Source organism: Haemorhous mexicanus, chromosome Z (genome assembly GCF_027477595.1).
Source record: "Haemorhous mexicanus isolate bHaeMex1 chromosome Z, bHaeMex1.pri, whole genome shotgun sequence".
NCBI lineage: Eukaryota > Metazoa > Chordata > Aves > Passeriformes > Fringillidae > Haemorhous > Haemorhous mexicanus.
In genome coordinates this window covers 77500654-77523055 of record NC_082381.1, presented here as the reverse complement: position 1 = coordinate 77523055, position 22402 = coordinate 77500654, and the positions used below count along the sequence as shown (strand labels likewise).

The 22402-nt window shown below is 47.2% G+C and overlaps 1 protein-coding gene across 2 annotated transcripts; it reads right to left on the bottom strand.

Moving 5' to 3' along the window:
• Positions 1–555: 555 nt before the first annotated feature.
• GDNF (glial cell derived neurotrophic factor) lies at positions 556–21414 on the bottom strand. Of its 2 annotated transcripts, none has more exons than XM_059836502.1 (3): positions 20464–21414; positions 19001–19198; positions 556–3436 (listed from the first exon to the last, which is right to left on the bottom strand). In XM_059836502.1, exons 2-3 carry the CDS (start codon positions 19170–19172, stop codon positions 2952–2954), a joined length of 657 nt encoding a protein of 218 aa, XP_059692485.1. In that variant the 5' UTR covers positions 19173–19198; positions 20464–21414; the 3' UTR covers positions 556–2951. The 2 variants fall into 2 exon arrangements, with proteins under 2 accessions (XP_059692485.1, XP_059692487.1); XM_059836504.1 differs by having other exon boundaries at positions 19100–19198; positions 20464–21408.
• Positions 21415–22402: the final 988 nt, after the last annotated feature.

The window sequence follows — 22402 nt, the reverse complement described above, 5'->3', positions numbered from 1 at the left end:
GGGCTCTGTGATGGGAACTGCAAAGCTTAACATGAAACAGTTGAGAAAATGTTGCTGGCCACAGCCACAAAACCTGTCCTCATCTGTTCCATAATCATGGCGGAAAAGAAAATTCCTTGAGTTTTATTTTCCTGTTTAAAGACAAAAAAAAAGAACTGACAAAGTAGATGGAATTTAGTCCAACTGATGTGACACCTGGATTAGCAAAGCAAAATGCAATCTCCTCGGAGGGGAGGAATTGTGGCCATGAATAACCATGGCCACATGGACAAGGGACAGCTTCAGAAATCCCAGACTTGAAGCCTGCCCCTGTGTAGATTACTGTCACTGTTCACCGTGCATTTTCAAGTCAGTTATTGCAGTGACTCAGCTATGTTTAGCTAAGAAGCAGCAGACACCTCTGATCCACATTAAAAGTGTTGGTGAGAGAGGAGAGGAAGAATCCACACCATGGAGGATTTTCTGGCATCGCAGCATTGTCTCATGCAAACTGGGAAACTGGGCAACACTGTAACTTGGAAACTGTATGATGGGGAAGCACAAACAACAACCATGTAACAATAGAAATGAATTTTATTTTGTAAAAAGTTATAAAATGAATATTGTACAAAAATAAAGTCTGTAGAGAACTTTGGTTGATTAACACAAATGACTGAGACATATAATTGCAGGTGAAGTAAAAAAATCCAGAGAAGCACACTCCTGTCTTCAGTAAGGTCTAAAAACTAAAAAAAAAAAAAACCAACCAAAAACCTAAAAAAAAAAAAAAAATCACAAACTTTACCCTTTTGTATTTTGAACATAGAGATTTGCTTTGGTTGCAGCCTCTTCAAGCTGCACAGAAAATGCTTTGAGGCAAGTTTTCATCAGCTGGGGCGAGAGAAAGCGCAGCTCTGAGCGCTGTTGCCGACCAGCTGCCCGGCAGCGCAGCTGAGCCTCCGCCTGGCAGGCGCTCGGTGCCACCTCGTGCCACTGTGGTGGTGTCACCACCCCCGAGCGGCACGGGGGGCACGGCGTCCCCGGGGCAGTGTGAGAACAGACCCTGTGGCTGCCTCTCCAGGTCTGTCCTCCCTCCGCCCGGGAAAGCGGCGGGGATGAATCACGTGCCATACACCTGGTACACCTTTCTATGCCTGTTCTGGACTTTCTTGACCTCTAGACCCTTCTTCAGTGGTGCCCCGAGGGGCCCAGGGCAAAATGGGTATGGAGAGCCATTACATGCATGAGATAAAAGGCTGGACCGTGGTTTTCAATAAGGATGTTTTTCTCATGTTGCTTTTGTGGGAGTTGATGCTTCACTGGTTGTCGGGTATGTCTAGTGACCTGCACTCCTGCTCTTTTGGGAAAAATGTCTCCAGAATGAGAGCTTGTGTTAGCGGTCACGTACCAACACCTTTGCTGTACAGCCTCCCTCCTCCTAAGGAAACTTGGACTGTTCTGCTGCATGGGTATGATCCTGTAATGTTTCAGCAAATTATACAAAACACTCTGGTTATTTAACACAACTGTTTACTTGCAGGCTATATTAAATCCAGGGCTAACAACTAGTAAGAGGAATTTAACCTCTTCTATATGGAAGTATGGAAGGAAAAGCTTAAATAAATATAACTAGAAATTATAAGGCTAAATGTGATTATTTTCCATTTGTCAATAGTTATATGAGGTCAGTTGGCATAAAGTGTGAGAAAACAAAATGTGGCTACATTTAAAATATGACTAAAATTAGTTTTTCTAACAAATTGCTAATGTTGAGCCAAGTCCTGCAACCCTCACTCGTCCAGAGCCATTGCTGCTCCTGCACATGCATGACTGCAGTAATTTTCAAAAGGCTTAGTGACAGGAATAAGGGCTGCAGGCTTCAGCACTACCTTTTGTGAACATAATCAAGATTTTGTTTAAAAGAAAAAAAGGTAAAGTAAGTGATTTTTTGCATTCAAGTTAACATCTTCAATCAAAAGCATGGACCGTTGTTCCCAACGTCTTTGTCTCTCTATATCCCCAAGTGCCATCTACTTTGGCACCTTTGAAAGACACTTTAATAAATAAGGAGACTCATTACTGAACTGTAATAAATAACAATAACTTAATCTCAATAAATATCTTCTGTATAGTTATGTCTCTGAAGGGATGCATTGCATCAAGTAGTCTCTCTCAATCACAATGACCAAATAGAAATGTAGTTATGCAAGTGACGTTAGTCCTTTGTAAACCTAAAGAAACGCATTTTGTGTAGGCTGGGCTTTTTACTTCTCTTACTGTACTAGGAAGAAGTGCTTAAAAACTCAACTTGTTTTCACAGGTAGCAGAACAAAATTCTGCACTCATTTCGAAGAAAACGCAAGATGGAAATAACCAAACTTAGCCAGTAAGCGGAACTGTTTTGCTTCATAAGAACTTGAGCCTGGTCATTTTGGTATTTGCCCAATATCATCTTACTTACAAGGATAATCTTATAGCTTAGGAGTTGTCCTAAGCACTCGGGAACTGCCCTCAAGTGAGCAGTAGCACAATGTGTCTTTCAGTAGAGCTGAGGGCACAGGGGATTAGTAAGGGACTCCTAAGCTACTTCTTAGCTAAGCTTCTTGGTATAACTGGTATATCATGGCATAACTACAACACAGCGTGGTATGGCAGGGTTGTGTTTTTAAGCACGTTCCTCATGGATTGAGTCTCACTGATGGTGGACTGAGTCAAACAGGAAAGGTAGCGTGCACATCATCCATCCATCGTCATCTCCACCTGAGCTTTTATCTAAATCCCCATAGGACGCCAGAAGTCTCCATCCTTCTGCTCTGCCGCATGCCTCCTTATCCCCAGGCTCTCATGGCTCCTTAGTCTGTGTTCTTGGTCCTTTTTCCTCCACTTGGAGCAGACACTTCCCTGGGAACCTTGGTCCCTCTCTCTGCAGCATAGCAGGAATGGAAAACTGGTGCCACCTCGACATGCAGCCGTCAGACGCATCCACACCTTTTCGCGGAATGTTTTTTCAGTATGTGGTAAACCAGGTTATCATCCAAAAAGGACAGGTCATCATCAAAGGCTGTGGGTCTGCAACAGGCTTGCCTCACTTTGTCAGTGACCAGTTTTTTCTTTCTGGTTAAGTTTTTTAAAATTTTGTCATAGGTGGTCTCAGCTGCATCACAAGATCCACTGCAATACCGGAAAATTAGCTCTTCTTTGGTTTCATATCCCAAATCCAAGTCGGTCACATTTAAATGTATTTCTGTTAAGACACATCCTCGATTTTTGCCCTTTTGATTCCTCCTTCCTTTTTTGTTGGAATTCTCTATGTTTGTGGCTGCATTTTGACGGTTTCTCTCCCGCCTAGAAAAAACCGGAGTCTGTTTATCTGGTGACCTCCTCAGTCTTTTAATAGTGGCTTGAATAAAGTCCACTACCTCATCAAACTGATCTGGATAATCCTCTGGCATATTAGCTGTTTGGGAAAGAGAGAAAAGGCTTTGTCACACATCAGTTATTATGAAGTTTGTCCATTCACAACTCAAAAATATTACGCACATGCAAGCTTTTGTGCTCATCACTTCCGAACACATGCTCAGGACCCTCAGAAATGAGAGTTTGGAATGGTTTAGGTCATCACAGAAACTCATTTGGGGCAAGATAAATGAGACATATTTGTATTTCTGTGTGTGCCTGCTGATGCTTAGTAGCATTTCAGCACATCTTTTAATATTGAATGAGCCCTGTGGAAATAGAGGGAAAGAAAACATGTCATGGTATGAATATTAGTTAAGAAGTGGATGAAGCCACTGTAAAGAGGTTATACAAACTCTTCCCAGCAAAGCAGCAACAGGAAGAGCTTTCTTTAAAGCAATTTTTCGATTATAGTTGTTAATTATTTTCTTTTCACACCAACAGCAGTTAGTATTGCCAAAGCCACCTGTCAATAAGGTTTTTGGGCATGACAGAAGGAGGATTTCCTGGGGTACCAGACTGAGATATTATTCCTGGATGAATGCCTGGGTTTTTACTGCTTCTAGGGGATAATTATTTTCATAGCTATTGAAAAATTTCTCATGTAAGTGTTTTGTATCACAAGATGCTGATCACACTGAGTAGAAACAGGTCAGAACAGAAGTATTATGTTAATTTTCAGGGAAATATTATTTTAGGGAAAGGAATGCATTTTCCTTTTATGAAAATTTAATTTTTATTCTATTTAATTTATCACTTGGCATATCATTGATGAATTATTCAAGTAAATTGTATGATGAAGTCAATTAAATGTTTTGATACTAGCAGAATGAACCTCTTCAAGAAGGGTGAAATTAAATGTGTTCTGAAATGGTTCCAAATTTTGCCATTTCATCATGATTAGGAAAAAAAAAATGCATTTTGAGATTCTTAATCTTCCCATGGACTAAAACCCTCAAAATTACCTGCTTTAGTGAATACAGAGAGCTAATGAAAGATCAGGCTCTCTGGACCCTGTGTGTGGATGCCCTTAGATCGCATTATTAATAACTGTATCCTAAACTACATTGCAATATTGTGATTTCTTTTTCATATTTATTGCCCCAAAAATTAAGACTTCTTCCTTTCCAGTAAATCCTAGGAGAATGGTCCTTTCTGTACTTAAATCCTAAAACCCAACATATAACAGACTGTGACACACCAGTCTTGCATATATGGGAATATCCATCTCCAAAACTCTTGCAAATATTGCAGGAACACCAAACATTGGGAGAGGCAATATCCAGGGCAGTGCATCTGGTCAGGAGCAGGCACCTACACAAAGGCTCCCACTGAGAGAGGTGCTGAGACTGGAATGGCTCCTTAGGCAAAGGCTCAGCACCACATTTCCCTAATGAGCTCGGTAAGACAGGAATCCCCGTGGGTGACCTGAGCACAGGTACCCAGCTCAAACAGGGCAGCACTGACTCTGTTAACAGGAGGCAGGAAGGCATGAGGCTGCCCCCACTACCTAGCAGAAGTCCACCCTCATCTCCTCAGATACAGAGGAGATGGGCAGCAGCAGAATCCTAATTCTGCCAGTGCAAAAAGCTGCTGAAACAGAGAGCATCAGCACATGATCAGGAATGGGGACTGCTGCCTGAAGTAGCCACATCCTAGAGGCCTCCATCCATCAATAGTGAGGGATCAGAGGTACATGTTTTCTGATGGATGGATCCAGCAAAATAGTATAGACTGGTAAAAGAGTAATGGAGGCTGGAAACCCTGTACCTCAACATAATGAAAGTGATACAAGGCAAACAGGGTGCTATAAACTGTAGAGTTTGGAACTGAAAAAAGTGAATTACACTTTGTTTTATCCATGCTAAAAACAACAACCTCAGAGAGCAGTGTTATATTCAAAGACACGAAAGAGGGATGGCTGCTATCTATACAGTTAGGTGGAAACTGAACCTGAACAAGGCAGGACCCAGCACCATATCCCTGCAATGCCAGTGGTAAGTACACCTTGCTTGCATTCCCCTGTCTCTGTAGCAGGTACCAAAATACACACTGTGAGAGGAGTTGCTTGGATGGATGTGTCCACTAGATGCACCAACCAGCTCCTTTGCAGAACGGGCTGGTCAGCTTACTCTGTACAAGAATTGCCCAACTGAGCAAGAACCAGGTCCAGGGAATAGGTGGGCTATGTTCCATTAAAGCAACAAGGGCTAGACATCTTTCTAGATGCAGTTAAAAAAGATGACCCACATGGAGCTCATACAACCCCCACTGCTGAAGTACAAACTTGGCCCTGACACAAGTAGCTGGCAGAAGGCACTTGTTGCTCGGGACTGAGTAGTTTCTAGATTTCCTACACAGAAACTAGTTTTCTTAGTCTATAACCAAATTAGAGAAGGATGTAGCCCTGAGGAGATGGCTCTAGAAGTGCCCTTCTCACTCTTGAACTTCAACTGCCCTCCTCTCCTATCACTGTGACTACCCCAGCCCACACCTCTTCCATGTGTTCCTAACACAAACAACAGTATGATGCAAGGAGACCTTGGCTATGGAGAGTGAAACACCATGGCAGGGAAACATACGAGGGCTTAACAAAATTAATGCAGTGATCATCAGGAAGGGGACAAGAGACACCTACAGGGAAAGCCAACCTGTATGTGGAGATTATTGTTTGCAACCTTCAGCCTTGAACTTATATCAAGCCTGGCACACTGCCAGTGCAGCGAGAGTTCCCTCTCCTAAGAAGGGAGGAACAAAACTGTGGATTAACTGGAGACAACCCAGCCCAGCACATCACTTTTAAATGGCTTGCAATTGAGGGGCAAAAATACCACCTACCCCTGTGAGAGTGCTACAGGCAGGAGTGTACTTTGGCTGAATACCAGTCAGACAGCTACAGGGTTCAAGCACTGTTCTGCCAACCATATCCTGGAGGGTAGTAGATCGGAGGAGGGCAGACCCGTGTGGTGGACTGTGTGTTCCTAATAAAAGTGCACGCTGAGATCTATCCTGGTTCATGTGTGATTCCTACTCCAGCTGCACCAAGGGAGGTAATGCCACAGAGAGCTTTCTGCACTGCGAGTGGCCTGTGATATTTCAGGCTGAGGAAACTAAATGCCACTAAAGAGCCCCATGCAATGATGGTGATGCAGACATGCACTATCAACCCTGCAGAAGGTGCTAGCAGTAGGGCAAAAAGTAAATAAAGTAATCAAACCAACAGCAACTAGAGAAGTCCTATACACACACACAGAGAAGCTGCACACAGAAAATGGGGTCATTGGCAGCATGACTGGTCCTGCTAATGTCATTAAGGCTCTAACATGATCTGTGCAAGAAGTGTTCCAAGGGTCTAATGGAGCTGAGGATCCCTGCTCTGCTCATGCCCTACTGCAACACCAGGATATTATTTTGGAGACTCACTGGGAGGAATGCCAGTACTATTATTAAGATGAATTCCAATTTCCTGCCTCCAGTGTGGACTTTCTCTTCAGCCCAGGGAACTGGAAACTATCCCATGCAGGTATCCAAATCTACCAGTAAGACTCCTGCAGTGGCCCCCAGTATTTGGAGATTACATCACTGGAGGAGGTAAAAGGCCTGTGGGTGGTAGATGTGCTGGTACAGGCTATATGGGTACATCATATCAACACAGTGCCAGCTGCATTACTGGGCTACTCAGTGAGACCTTGCAAGTTTCTGTAAGCAACACTCTCCTCTGCCTGTGGAGCCCCAAACTGGTTGTGAGCAATGCAGCAATGTTCTTTTTGCAGCTTCCGACATGCTGCCAAGGTAGCCCAGGTTTGCTTCCATAATTTAACAGTCTTGGCAACAGCTCCAATCCCTGCAATCAGCTAATTTTCTCCTGCTTAATAAATCAGTCATCAGTGTGACTACAGGCAGTCACTAGGAATGCGTCACCGGAAGAATGCTGGCAGAAAGATTGACAAGGACCAGGAGTGAAGGGAGACTTGTCACCCTGTGCTGAGGTGCCAGTCATGACTCCATAGGGATATTCAGCTTTCCAACAAGCATGGGTGTGAAGACCTAGAGCCTGAAACAAAACACTGTGAAAAACTGCTGGAATAGGACCCGGAGCAATCCAGTGAAAACACCAGCACTGACATCAGGCAGGATGGGTTGAAACCAGAAGTAAATGCTGAGGAAGCTACCACCAGACATCATACATGAATAAGCAATAACCTCTGTGACTAAACTCCGTAAAAGGCTAATAGACAGAAGGGAAGGTGGAGAAGACTGACTGTAGGATGTCCCCATCCTGATGGGCATGTGGTAGATGCGCTCCGGGGATGGTGAGACCTCTCTGCACCACAAACATCACATGCAGAGCACTTGTTTGGTCTCTGCACTGTTTTAGGTTCTGCTGGGGGCAGTGGGGGTGCTGAGTGGAGCTGTGGCCAGGGAACATCAGCACACTCACAGGGGCTGCCGTAGGGTGCCTCGATGGTTTGTAAGCTGAATAAAGCTGTCTGATCGAGGGGTACTTTGTTACTCTTCTGTCTGCAACCTTATTTAGAAAATGTTTATAGTCTCATAGCATCTTAGCTTCTCTCACACTGCATGGACTGTGCTGACTTGATTGTGCAGAAGACAGAGTTTGCTGGGGGGATTTCACACGCCTGCAAGGAGCAGATACACATTTTGCATGTGTGTGTATGTGTGCTTCATTCACACATATGCACACACAAATACAACTAATTATACACACACAGATTTTTTCAAAACAAACTAGTTTACTGACAACACTTGCCTTCTGCTGGAAAAGCTGAGAGAACAAACACATGACAGATGCCTGTCATGTTGTGCAATGTGCCAGCAGAAAATGCTGGGATAATGGCATTAAAGCAGCAAAGATGTCTGAGGAGTAGTCCCCAGTCTCAAGCTCAGGTTGTGAAGGAATTAGAATTTAAAAATTGAAAGCCTCCTAGGACAGGACAGGATGGGACAGGATAGGATAGGATAGCCAGAGCAGCATGTGCTCAATACAGGCTTGCAAAGGTTGTCTTGCATGTGTGATGAACCTCAAAATGTGTGTTTCTAAAGGAAAGGAACGTATGTCCTTCAAAAGTGAAATTCTCCCTCAGGGAACACGGGGTCTCTCTACGTCTTGCTCAGAGTGTGGGAGGAAGGCTCACAGACCCCACTGGTTGGGTGTGATGGGCTGAGCCCCACCACTTAAACTATGCTGCCACAGACTGGTGTGAAGTCATGAGGTTTTGTTTGAGTTTTAGGTCACAATTCTCAAAGCTGTTTCCTGACTGCCCAGCTCCCTGAGGAAGTCCCTTGGAGGCAGCCTGTGTGCAGGCATGTGCAGAGGTTTATGCACCACCTCTGCCTAGTGTCCCTGCAGCAGGAGCCTGGGGCAGGCAGCAGAGCTTGTGGGATCTGCATCCACCACGTGTGTCCTGCTGTGCTCAGCTCACTCTCCTGCAGCTCCTTTCCATGCTCCCTCTTTCATTACCATGCCACCCAGGCAGGAACAGGCAGAGCCTTTTCCTAGGGTTGCAACGAGAGTACAAGTTTGTTTTCCAGGGTCAGAGCACCAAGACTGTCGGGTATTGATGGCAGTCCATGTGCCACTGTGCCTCTGAGCACCTCCTCTGTATCCCTTGTCCAGCTGAACAAGGGCTGTGATATGTGAAGATTTCATCACATAACCAGAAAAATGAATAAAAAAGCAAAGAAAGAAAGAAAGAAAGAAAGAAAGAATGAATGAAATGTCACAAGACTGATACAAATAGGCATCTAGCAGAGTGATCAGGCTGGGGGCACAGCTGGTGAACACCTTTAACAGAGGGAGTGAGACTCACTTAAAATACTAATTTAAAAACCAACCAACCCCAAAAAAAAAAAAAAAAGAGAAAAGAAAAAAAAAAAAAAACAAACTCAAGAATATTTGCATCATCTGTTTGCTGTTTGCAAGCTGTTTGCTTGTTTTCTAAACACTTAGGGCACAGTCAGATCATAGCTTTGACCCAGACTCCTAGTTTTGGAACAACCTTCTGTAATGCAAACTGAAATTCTTGCCTCCAAATGTTCTCTGGAACCTGAAGTTTTGACCTGCCTGTCCCCAAGCACAGTCCCTGTCTCCTGGACACAAGAAAAGCCGGCAGCACACATGAGTGAAGGATCCTGCAGCCAAACAGTCATGGCACTCCCCATTAGCCCCTGGAGAAATCAGTCCTGAGTTCTGCTTGGAAGTGCAGGGAAATGTGCCTTCCTGTGGGCATCTTCCACACTGCAACCCCCCAGAACCTGTCCTTGCATTTTTATTTAATTAGAGACACCATGTGACACCTGGACTGGGATCTGATCCCTGTGCTTCTTAGAAGGATAAATTATAAAGTGTTCTGATAGACTTCTACATGAAACAGGTCTAAATGAACATGTCCCACTATTGAAATGTGCCCCATTACTGAAAAAAACAGCCTCCATAAAGTAAAAAGGGACAGTTTATTTCTGTCTGTTCAAATGTGATCACAATTATATTTTTTTAATCTATTAATTTGATTTTGCTATCAGCAGATTCACTTGAAAGCCAAATAGTCCCCCATGTGCAATGGCAGCAACCTAGCATGATAAAGCAAGAAATTCTCAGCTTCCACCTGATCTCAAACTGATGGTTTGGATCTTCAGTTTTTGAGATAAATATCCAGTTTCTTCTTTTGATGCCTGGTTATGGATTTAAAAGACTAACTACAGTCTCTTCTAACCATGCTGTCTCTTATGGCACACAAGAAAACCTTCAGCCCTGTATATTGCAGAAGAATGATTTATATAGGTGGGTTTTCCTTTTTTTTTTCAACCTCATAAAACCGCCACATTATTTGGCACTTTACAAACCCTCAGCTGAAGTGATGTAACAGAAGTCATGAAAGGTATATTAAACATTATGAAATTAGGTTTTACTTTAAGATTGTAGTTTTTATGCCTGCATTTGTGACAGTGTATAGCTATACATAAAAACATTAGAGCAAACACTTAAGTGAATTACTGCACTTGAGCACAATCTTTCAATTAGAGAAGTTCAAACAGGATCAGATCCTGAAGTATATTGAGAATGTGGAACTGGACAGACAGCCATTAGGAAGAGGGCAGGGGGGAAACAAGGAGAAAGCAGAGCTTCACACCACAACATTGAAGAATGATTTCAAAGTTCTAGGGATTTAGTCCAGCTCATTGTAATGGTAAGGAATATTTAGCAAATTTAGATCCAGATCTGCATTAGGATTAAATGGCCCCTTTTCAAAAGCAGTTCTGGTACTTTAATCTGGGACCTTTAAAATCAAATTAGTACTTTATAATCATTATGTAATAATTTTTTTAATATTTAGCTTGCTTTGCAGTACTGTTTTCAGGTGCTTATTACAGAGGATGTAGCCTGTCTGAACAAAGAATGCCTCCATCTCACACCACAGGGATGTGTTTTAGGAGAGATTTGGAGCCATTAAGTGCAACCTTATCCAGGTTAAATATACTAATGTGATGATCATTCTGCTTTACAAACTGAGAAAGTAGCAACTATGGTGCAAATAAAACATTTGTTTTATTGAAAATGAAATATTTGGTATAAAAAGACGATATTACATGAACACATTTAAGTGAAGGCAGGGGTTAAAAATAGTATGCTGAAATGTTTTTGGTATTTAAATAATTAAAATACCACCTCTCTAAGGCATGACTTTGCTTTCATGCCTTGCCTGAAAATCCATGGGACCAAGAGTGAAATGGAAACTCACTGGTTGTATCCATTAGGAAATAGAGCATCAAACATCATCAGGGTCAGCTCATCCTTAAATGTTTAATACAGTTCTGTATTACCTCACTCCCAGCCCATGCTGTGGCTCCCCCTCAGACTCAGAGAGCCCTTAGAAATGGAGCCTCTCCCTGGTGTCACTTGTCTCTCATCAAGGCAAGTGCTAAATAACCTGGTGGGTGATGCCAGGGCCACTGACACCAGTCAGGTACAATGAGGCAATGCTGGTAAAAGGCACAGGATCGACCTTCCTGGTGCTCTTGCTCCTGATGGAGCAGTCAAGTGTTGTGTTTGTAGCTCACTAGCTAACCCTGTCGCTTCCCACTTGTCGCTCATAATGACAAATCCACAGAGTCCTTTGTATTCACTCTGCCATGCTTGGCAGTGCCTCTCTTTCTCTACTTGGCTTGCCTTCTTGCAGGTAGAAATGCCAGTTCTCAACAGAGGATCAAAGTGGAGAGACAGTAGGACCACCACAGCTGTTGCCAGTGTGGGAAGTCCCTGAGCACAGGGGGAAACAGCAAGGTCAGATGGACTGTGTGAAGCAGAGGAAGTCATGAGCTGACCTGCTCACAGGACCCTGCCCAACAGTGGGCTGCCCTCCTCTGCTCACCCCCACGTCTGGCCTCTCTGGGGTGGGCAGAGGAACATCTCACCCAGCAGTCAAGGAGCAGAGGAGCAACAGGAGGATGCTCTTGCCTCTGGCACAGAGTTTGAATCACCAGCTCTGGGCACCACAGAGCAGTCAGCTTTTCAGCAGGTGCACCTGAGATTTTGTGGTGTCTCCTGCAGATGCTGCCAGAAGCCCATCTGCACTAGGACCTTATCCTAAGGGGTGGTGGGTACGTGAGCACCCTCAGAGCATCCCTGCTTTATAAGAAGTTACAGCACGAAGAGTGTAAGAGGGGAAAGATAGAAAAAGTGACAGTATCCTGCCTGAAGCCACCAACCAAGTAGGAGCCAAACCTGGGCAAGACACATACCTGTTGACTCCTCCCTAAGATCTGGTACCCTTCCACATCCATACCATGCTGAGTAAATACCTAACTTCCCAGAAAAAACAAGGTTTACTCCTAATATTTTGTTAAACTAGAACCTCACATCCTGAGAGCACCTCAGATGAGTATATATGAGCAACACCTGAAACCTGTGACATCTGTTAGCAAGAACACATGCAGCTAGCTAATACACAAGCACACAGGTTGTAATGGAGGAAATGCTGATGGTATTTTCTTCACCATCCCTGATGCAGAAGTGATCCAGCCCAACTCTCTTATGACAGCAGTAAAAGCCCACGATGGTAACCCAGCCCCTCTTTAATAACAGTTCACTGAAGGGCAAGAGCACACTTAAATCAATAACATCAGCTAATACTAGAATGCCTGTGCTCTTATGCTGCATCTCCCATTGGGTTTTAGAAGCATCCTCAAGGAACAACGACATGCAGCAAAGCAGGAAGAACAGACTCTAAAGGGACCCTAACCCAGTCTCTTCCCTGTGGCCATAGACTGGCAGAGCAGTCCAGCAAAATCTTGGCTGATGTTTCTCTTGTGGCAATCTCTGCTGCTATCAGATTTGACCTGATCTATAAATAATGCATAATCTTTCATTGTTGCCTTTCCATTGCCTGCATTTCAGTGTGTTTACAAAAGGAACAATATGGAAGGTTTTAATGTTGCTGGCTGGAAATTGTTATTGCTATAGTAATCAGTCCCTGGCTCTAGGGCAGGTGCATGTACTCGACTGCAGAAGGGCTCTGCTGGGAAGTGAGGAGTGGCACTTTGCCAGATAGATCTGGTGTGTGCTCAGAAGAGCAAGGTCCTTCCTAACTGCTACACTGGGTGCCACCTTCCTTCAGAAATTTCCTAAGTAATGGCTGATTTTGCCAAAGAAATCACATATACTTTGGATGGAAGCAGAGATAGTCCAGATATTTTTACACAGTTTGTTATTTAAAGGGGATACGACCAGCTTGACTCTAAAAGTGTGGCCACCAGAGAAGTTCTGGCATACTGCTATAACACTGCCCAGCCACAACACAAGAAAAAAAATACATGGATTTCAGTGTTGCTTATTTTGAAGAATACTCCTATCCAATAATCTTTAAAGTATTTGCACAAGTTCTAAAGACTTCAAAGAAATGTACCTGCAGGTTTCAGTTTAAGTGATGTATAATAGAGGCTTCACCTTCTTCTAGGCCAAATGAGTGGCTTTATTCCTTAAAAAAAATGATGCTGCTACATGAAATACCTCACAAAATTAATTTTAAGTCCTTGATCTTAAAACATATTCTAACATATTTTTTGTCTTAATATTTTATTTGCAGCTGTGTTTTTGATCCTATTTTCTTTCTTCTCTTTGCAATCATGATTGAAACTCCAAGAACAACTGAAATCTTTCCTGTGATTCTCTTTACCAAAGGATATTTTTTGATCAGAAACCGAGCTGGTTTTGTAAAAAATGACCACTCTGCAGTGCTAACCACTCTACCAGCACTAATGTGTCAGTGGCCTATTTAGATGTCTGATGATCCTGGACATGGTTATGCTGCAGGATTTTGTATTGCCTGTTTATTTCTACTTATTCACTTACTATCTCAGAAATACGGGAACGCACAACAAATGCAGTTATGTAGGGTTTGGCCAATGTACTCCAAGTTTTATGTTTTGATCTCTAGATAATGGTGGGGGGAGGGATGAAAGCTGGGTATTTGCACTAGATGTTTGCCTCTGAACACCTGCAATTGTGGCAGGGTGGGACCTGATGGCCCAAATGGCTTCTCAAAGCCTTTGTAACTTTAATTATTTTAAAACCACTTTTTGCAGTACTTACCAGGAACAGTATAATTTACAAAGACATTGCAACCTATCAGTCAGACAATCTTCTACTAGTGGACAAACAGTGCCTCCTCCACTGAATTCAGTGACAGTCCAATGAATATTTAACACAACTTAATTCTTCAGTTTTTCAAGGAATGTTTTGAAGCTCTTCATCTGCATTTCCTGAACACGGATATTTCTAAAATTTATTGAAGAGTCTTATGAAAGATAACAAAGAAAAGGTATGTCCAGGTATGTTATCTGTCAATAAACGCCTGAAAAACATCCAACAGCATCCACAGTACCACTGGCAATCTTTTGAGATCCCTAAACTGAAAAGCAGCAAAGAACTAACACTTTCAGCAAAGGATAACTCAAAATGAGAAATAGAACATTATTATCTTGCAATTCGGAACTTCTTTTCCTTAAGTCACAGAGTGTTCTTCACTGGAATATATTCAGTCTCATTTATACCTGAGGCTGCAGAGGAATTTACTTCTAGGGCTACATGCCTATGGATTAAACCACACCTGCCTGGATTCTTTATTTTTCTAGAATTTTGCCCATGAATGGACCAATCTGAATGCTTGGGATTTCTGAAAGCCTAGATAACCTGGGTGTCCCTGTGCAAACACACTTTAGGACACACATACACGTGCTGGCTCGGGCACCCAGGATGCGCACTGGCAGGATGCGCCGGCTGCGCCGGATGCACTGGCTGTATTGGATGCACTGGCTGTATTGGATGCACTGGCTATGCTGGATGCACTGGCTGTATTGGATGCACTGGCTATGCTGGATGCACTGGCTGTATTGGATGCACTGGCTATGCTGGATGCACTGGCAGGATGCGCCGGCTGCACCGGATGCACTGGCTGTGCCGGACGCACTGGTTGTACTGGATGCACTGGCTGTGCTGGGCACACACAGATCAGATGGCACAGGGTGACACCTGCTCGGTGTGGCTGATACCTCCCTGATGCACCGGGTTTACTGTGCAGGGCAGGTTTCCTCTGCAGCTTCTGGGTGTCTTAGTCTAAAGCACATACGCCACACTGTAGGTGTGCTGAGCAGGAAAGCCTGGGCAGAAACATGAGAGCTGTGGTTCGTGACATTGAATGGGCCTAATAAATATTGTAGGGAAGGAAATGCATTCAGTTGGAAGCATAATTAAATACTGTTTTTGCCTTAAAGAGCCCTACAATGCCACTATTTTTGCCTTATTAGTTGATAAATTCGCAGATAAAAGTAGTAACTCACCATTAAATACACCTTAGCAGGAGTAAGAATAATTTTTAACAGAGGTATAACACAAACACACACCATGGTGTGTCACAGCATATACCAAAGGAGCTCCCACAGTGAATGACCATTCAGTAGCTGTAGAGTAACTCAGACACCATGATGCAAAAATCTATCTTTTCTTTCACTAGGAGGGAAAATCCCATGGGGAGATGTTTCATTTAATTCTACCTGCTTACCACTAGTTCCTACTAAAGGTTCTCACTTGATCAAGAGAATACATATCATATAATGGATTTTAGGACACTCCAGTCCTCACGTACACATTGATTATGTGCATGCAACAGCAAGCAGTTACAAGATGTATTCACTGGCAACTGTGTATAATGCAAACAAGTGTTTGGCTCCCTCGCACTGTCATGCTTCTGAGGCTGCTGACTTAGTATTTGGTTTATAATAATATGGTTTATATTTGTTCTACTCGCATTTGGTATTTAAGCTAATAGTGTTCTTCCTCCAGAGCATTGTAGCATAAGGGAAACAATGAAACAGTTACAGACTCTTCATCTATTCTGGTTTTTGTGGGTGTGAAATAAGCTATCCCATGAATATCGATGCCAGAACACCTACAAATGCTGGATTTGTCTCCAATGCACTGCATTTGTGGAGGATACTCCAGCCTCCAGTCCAATTAGAAATGCAGAAGATTGCAATTGCTAGCACCCTCTGCCATCTCTGATTACTGCCCTGAACAGCAAAGGTCAGCACATTACACCTGATCAGCCCAGGAGGTTAGAACCCTGCCTGGAGCCTGAAATGAAGGGAGGTTTCAAGCCAGCCTGAAAGGGATGGGGTAATGTCAGGCGACCTCAGAGTACTCTGCAGAGAAAGCAATCCCATCAAGCAAGAACACAAAAAGGTGTCAATGGCCTGGGGAACAGATGTGTTCTCCAGCAAGGTGTTTGGCCTGCCCTTAGGGCTGGACTTGATCTCACCATCCTACTAAGCCCTGATGCAAGTGGTGTGTGGGAAACAACTTCTCTGGAGTAAGAGTGGTGGACCTTGGAGCAAAATGGCTACACTCAGCCTACAAAGGGATTGCTTTAGGGGACAGCAGTGCACCTCTCTGAACGCACACTGCACCCCGGGCCCACACACTGCCCAATGAATATGAGGCAACACAGGTGATGATGGTGCTCCCACCACTTTGTGAGCTGTCTCCTGCAAAAGCCCTTAGCAAAGCAGCAGACAAACAGCACCCACAGAGATGTGAATACACGGGAGCTGCAAGCACACCTCCGTGCTTGTGGCACATTGTGCTCTGATGGCAAGAGAAACCAAGTGGAAAGGGAAATGTACATGGTAAATGTACACACTGATTCCCCTTGTGTACTTAGTTCTATGTCTTTCCTGTGCTGAAGGGTGCATGCCACCAAATTGTAAAAGGAGAGAACAAATATGTCAAAGACACTGATGGGGGTGACTTGAGTAAAGTACTGCTGCAGCAGAAAGGCAGTGATGTGCCTGGGTAGGATCAGCCTCACAGCTTGTTTGCAGACTGTTTTCCAGACACTACACACTTTTAAACCAACAAACAGCATAAAAGGGCACCAGACTATTTCACTGCTCTCTTACAGTCACCTTTCTGCAGGACTCCCCTGACTCATCTGACTTGGCAACATAGAGATGAATTTCCAACTTTCAGACTCGACTGTTGTGTTAACTGCTGCCCTACAAAGATCATAGGAACACCCTGGGTTTCCCTCAATTTCTGATGTGAAGAACAGTACTGCTTCCTTTGCTCTTGCAGCCAGGTCCATTTGTTAGGGATACACGGAGTTAAAAAATCGAGACCAAACTATCAGCCCTTTCTCAAATGACGATCCTGGGCAATAACCTTTCAACCAGCTCTGCATGGCTAAGCCCATGTCTGTTCCCTGGAAACAGAGATAATATTGATACTACCATAGCTCAGCTAAAACACAGGTTGTCTTTCTTTCCGCTTCTTGTTTATCCAATCCACAGGAAAGGAAAAAAGAAGATGCAATGATGAGAAGTTTTGGATACTAGGAACTGACAGAACCACTACTGCTGCCTATCCCCTTGAGCTGCTGTAAAGGAATCAGCTTACCAGGGACCATATTCCCAGAAGGTAGTTTCGAGATAAAAGCAGGCATTGTACAAATACTACCACTCTGGAAAGATGGGCCATTAATGCCCTCCCACCCTGAAGTTTATGCGAGAGCTAACAAACTGACTAATGATGCTTTCCCCCAATGCTCTTCTTGCCCCCAGCACCTCAGCAAGCCTGTTCAGAGGGGAACAGCACAGTGGCCTGAAAAGCTGATCACTGCCTTTTGCAGGACAGCACTTATCCACCACATGGCTTGCCATGGAGAAGAAGATCACCATATGTGATAGCCCCATGATCCTGGCAGGCTGTAGCCCTGTGAGGAAACACTTTTGGCCAACCTCCCTGTGTGGAGGGGCTGAAAGGATGTCAGGGTTGCCAGTCTGTGAGCAGCAGGAGCCCAGGCTGGGACACGCGGAGGCAGAAGCCTAGGCAAGATTCCAGCAGGGGGGAAACACTAGCAAGAGAAAGGACGAGAGAAGACTAAACAGGCAAGGGCATAAATGTGTATGGAAGAGATGGGTGTTTGGGAGGGGTCAAAGAGAAGTCACAGCAAATGCTTAGTGCCTCCACACTGCGTTGGCCCGGCTGCTCCCAGAGAAACCAGAGTGTGGCTGCCTGTGACTGGAGCTGTGGCAGGCGCAGGGAAGGGACATGCCTCCAGAAAAGGAGATAGAAATGAATCCAATTACTGGATCCTGTCTGTATCCTGTAACGAGCTAAACAGAGAGGGGGATGAGCAAGGGCAAAAGAAGCAACCTTCAAACTGCGTCTGCGCCCTTTGCTAAGCGAGCGTCTACACTGTTCATGTGAGTATTCTACCACTTCTAACTGAGTCATATTACGTCTCTCTTTAAAAAGCCACCAGAGTTAACACAGAGCTCACAAACCACTGTGAAAATCCTGTACCTGCTATTGTAGGTACAGGACCTATTATTAGCAAGGCATTATTATCTGTCATTTGGATTGTAAACTGTCTTACTGTGAGCTAGCTTATGTGGATTGCTCTGCTTCAAGCTCCTAACCCTGCCACAGCTACTCTTCTGTAAATTTCCATGTGGACACACTAATTTCGAGATCAGAATCCAAGGAGGATTTAATGAAGCTCAGCAGTACGCCAGGATGTGTGCAGCGCCTCCCATCACGGAGCCAAACCTCCATCAGGACTTGCGCCCACTACAGGCAGAGAAAAACTGCATTGGCAGGTCTGAGCAGGGAGAGGAGGCCGAGGCTGTGGAGAAGGAGTTTCAGTGCCTGTGCTGCCAGGGGTGTGAACCAGATCCTCCTCTCGGCTCTTCTGCATACAACAAACTTGTACCACCCACCTCCCCACGTTTTTCAACCAGAGGGATCCTAAGACTGCCAGGAAGGTAGGGCTGGAGTGGGCAGGGGGCATTGCAACTGCAACTGTCAACCCCCAGCTTTGCAGAATGACTAAGTTTGGAGCTGCTCAAGCAAGACCAAAGCCAATGACACCGCATGTAGAGAAACAGAGGCACAAAATGGGAGGACCCTTTCCTCATCCTGATGCCTGAGCAAAAGGAAGCAAGTTTAGCAAGACAGACAGCAGTTGCTACAAAGGGGAATGTTTCTTACAGTCACTGTGAACAGCATAGGGAGGCAGCAGGCTGATGGGGGAGAGATCATCTTCAGGTCCCTCTACCACTGAAGGGGACCCCTTGGGAGGCGTCTTACCGGTGGGCAGGGGCAAGGTGGAGACCGTGTTGAGCAGCACCACGCAGACAGCCACAACATCCCATAACTTCATCTTAGATCTCCTTCCAACACGGGCCCCTGGCAGAAAGGAGAGGCAGGGTTAGCTCCCAGCTGCTATGTTCCCCAGTCCTGCCCCAGCTGTGCCAGCCCCGAGACAAAGCTAAGCAGTGTGACCCCAGATCACACTGGTTCCCCCAGGCCAGGCCTGAGGACACTGGATGGAACAACTGCTCCTCGTGCAGCCAGAGGAGTGAGGTGGGCTCTCCCCAGCGAGTGAGTGGTGTGGGAGAGGGAGGCACAGGATGGCCTCCAGTCCCTTTATGCCTGAGAAAGCTGCACTGGGGAAGGCAGGCATGCAGGCCCCACAAATCTGTTTCTAGGAACATGGAGTGTGACCATGCCCCTCTGCTCATGGGCAGGCAGGTCACCTTGTGCTTCTCGAGCACCTGGGCAGCACCAGGGCATTGTTGCCAGGCTGGACCAGGGAGGACTGGGCTGATCTGGGCGCTGGTCTGTGCAGATTTGATGTGCTACAAGCAAACCTTCCTTTCCCTTTCCCTCTCTTCCCCTTCCCTCACCTCTTTCCCTTTTTCCTCTGTCTTATTCCTTTTCTTCTTCCCCCTTCCCTATCCAGTCCTCTCTGCTCTTTTTTCTCTCCTTTTCTTTTTCCTTTCATCTTCAGTTGTCACCTTTTTTCCTTATACTCCTTTTTTTCCGTATACTCTCCTTTCCCCCATTCTTTCCTTTCCTTATTGTCTTCCTCTTTTCTTCCTATTTCCCTTCCTCCTTACTTCAAGATTTCCTTTTTCTTCCCTCTTCTCCATCCACTTTCATTTTTCCTTTCCTCTTTGTTTCCATCTCCCTTTAATTTTCCTCTTCCCTTGCCATTTCCCACTCCTTGTGGTCTTATCCTCCCCTAGTCTTTTATTCTCTTTCTTCCTTTTTTTCACCGATCCTCTTTCTTTTCCCTTCTCTCCCCTTCCCTTGTGCCTTTTTCTTTTCTTCTCCTCGTTCCCCGGCCGCCCTGCCCGAAGTCTGCCACGGCACGTACCCGCTGCCCTCTGCGCGCCGCCCGGGGGTAACAGCTGCCCCCAGCCCGGTTCGGCTGGGCCCGGGCGGCGGCACAGGGCAGTGTCCGGCCCGGGAGGAGCAGCCCCGCCGCGGGGGGAACCGCGGAGGTCCCGGTCCAGCGGCGGGGCTTAGGGCGCGGCTGCCGCTCGGTGCGCGCTTTCTCGCCGGCCGCTGCCTTCGCACCTCGTCGTGTTCGGGGAGCTGCAGGGTGCCCCCGGAGACACTGCCTGCCCGCTCCGCCCTCCCCCCCGCGCACCCATCCTCGCCCTCACCTCTGAGCTGGTCTCGACGGACCCGAGATGGACATTAACGCCGTGGAGTCGACCAGCCGGCCGGACGATTCATGTGGGCAGGTCGGGGTCCGACTTGCCGGCACCCTCTTTGCTCAAAGGAGGGGGGAAGGGGGACTCGTATGGAGGAGGGGGTGTAAGGTCGCAGGTCTGGATGGAGGCAGCGGGGAGCCGGCAGCACAGTCCCCGGCGGTCTCCCCGCCGCCGCCGCAGGTGCTGTGCCCGCGGCAGGAGCGGCGCCGCGGGGGTCTCTGCGCGCCCCGGCCCCGGAGCCGCGCTCAGCAGCGGCGGGAGCAGCCCGAGGCGCGGGGAGCGCCGCCTGGCAGCGGGAGCTGGCGCTGGGTGCTGCGCTTGGGACCCTGCCTGGAAATCTGAGAAAGACACTCCATCAACAACTGCGGGGAGTCAGATGAAGACATCAGCGCTCCTGTAACGCCAGCTCGTCCAGCACTGCCGGGAGCAGCGCGCCGCTCGGACACGCACACCACGGCGGGAGAAAAAGAAAAAGAAAAAAAAAAAAAAAGAAAAAAGAATACCAAGAAAAACCCCACCCCAGCGGAGGAAGGAAGGGGAAAACGATTAAAAAAATAAAAATCAAACCACCCCCTCAGCCTGCTGTGAGAATCAGAGGCCGGCACTGGTATTTGTAGAGCCGGTAGCAGCGGCAGCAGCAGTGAGGCTTCCTCCTCCAGAGCAGGGTCCCGTCGCAGCGAAAGCTTAGATCCAAGCGGGAGCGCGGCGGGAAGCTGGGCCGGTGTCGGAGCGCCCGCTCCGGCTGGGCCTGGGCGCGCCGGGCTCCCCGGGCGCCGGCGGGGCTGGGTGGGGGCGCGGGGCTGGGCGAGGCGCGGGGGGCGCCGCACCCGCGGACGGAGTGAGCGCGGAGCCGGACGTGCGGACGCAGGGGCTTTGCCAGGGCGACTCGGCGCCGCAGATGGATTTATAGGGCCCTTTGGCAGTGACGCGCCCTCCGCTGATTCGCTTTCAGACCCAAACACACGCTGGCCCCCCGCACCGGACCCCGCGGAGCCTCCAAATATCTCCCGGCTGAAGTCACCGGCCCGACATACCGTGGGCTGCGCGGCCGCCGGCGCAGCCCCGCGGCACCCGCTGGCCCCGCGGCGGCGGCGGGGCCGGGCCGGGGTAACCCAACACCGCGTCCCTCCCCAGCGCCGCTCGCCGCGCTCGCGCGGACGGACGGACGGACTGACGGACCGACCGACCGACCGACCGACCGACGGCTGGCGGCGGCGGGGAGGCCGCCCCCTCTTCGCCCCTCGCCGGCCGCAGGTGCCGCCACCGCCGCGAGTCCCCCGCGGAAGCCGCAGTGCGGGGTGCGGAACCTCCGCGCAGCTCGGCCCCTGCGCGGGGGGCGGTGGTTTGACTCGCCGAAGGCCGCGGCAAAGTCGCTGTAAACAGTGTCGACTTTCAGCCCTGCGCCGTGTATTTATGACTCACGCAGTTGTCCGGAGGTATGAGATCCTCATGTCTCCGGTGCTGCGGAATGAGCGCAGCGCAGCCCGGGCGGGCGGCTGGGCAGCGCAGGGCTTGTGCGGGCGGTCCGGAGACGGCTGCCGCCGCCTCGCGCGGCTTCTCTTTTAAAATAGTCTTTGCTTCTGGATATTTAGTTTTTGTGGTGGGGAAGGCACTCGGGTATGGGATGGAGAAGCGAAACCCCCAGGAGAGCAGGTCGGTCCCGGAGCCCCGCGCCGGCACAGCGCCGAGCACCGGAGCTGCGGGACGGAGCGACCCGCGCTGGGCACGGCCGGGCCGCCCCCAAAGTTGACACCTGGCTGCGGGTTTGTTTCGTACGACCTCCACCCCAGGTGTGCGTATGTCTGTGGTTACGGTTGTGCATTCATACGTGTGCGCACCGGCTCGTCTCTCTCTCTCCCGGGGAAGGGCAGCAGCCTCCAGGCTGTCC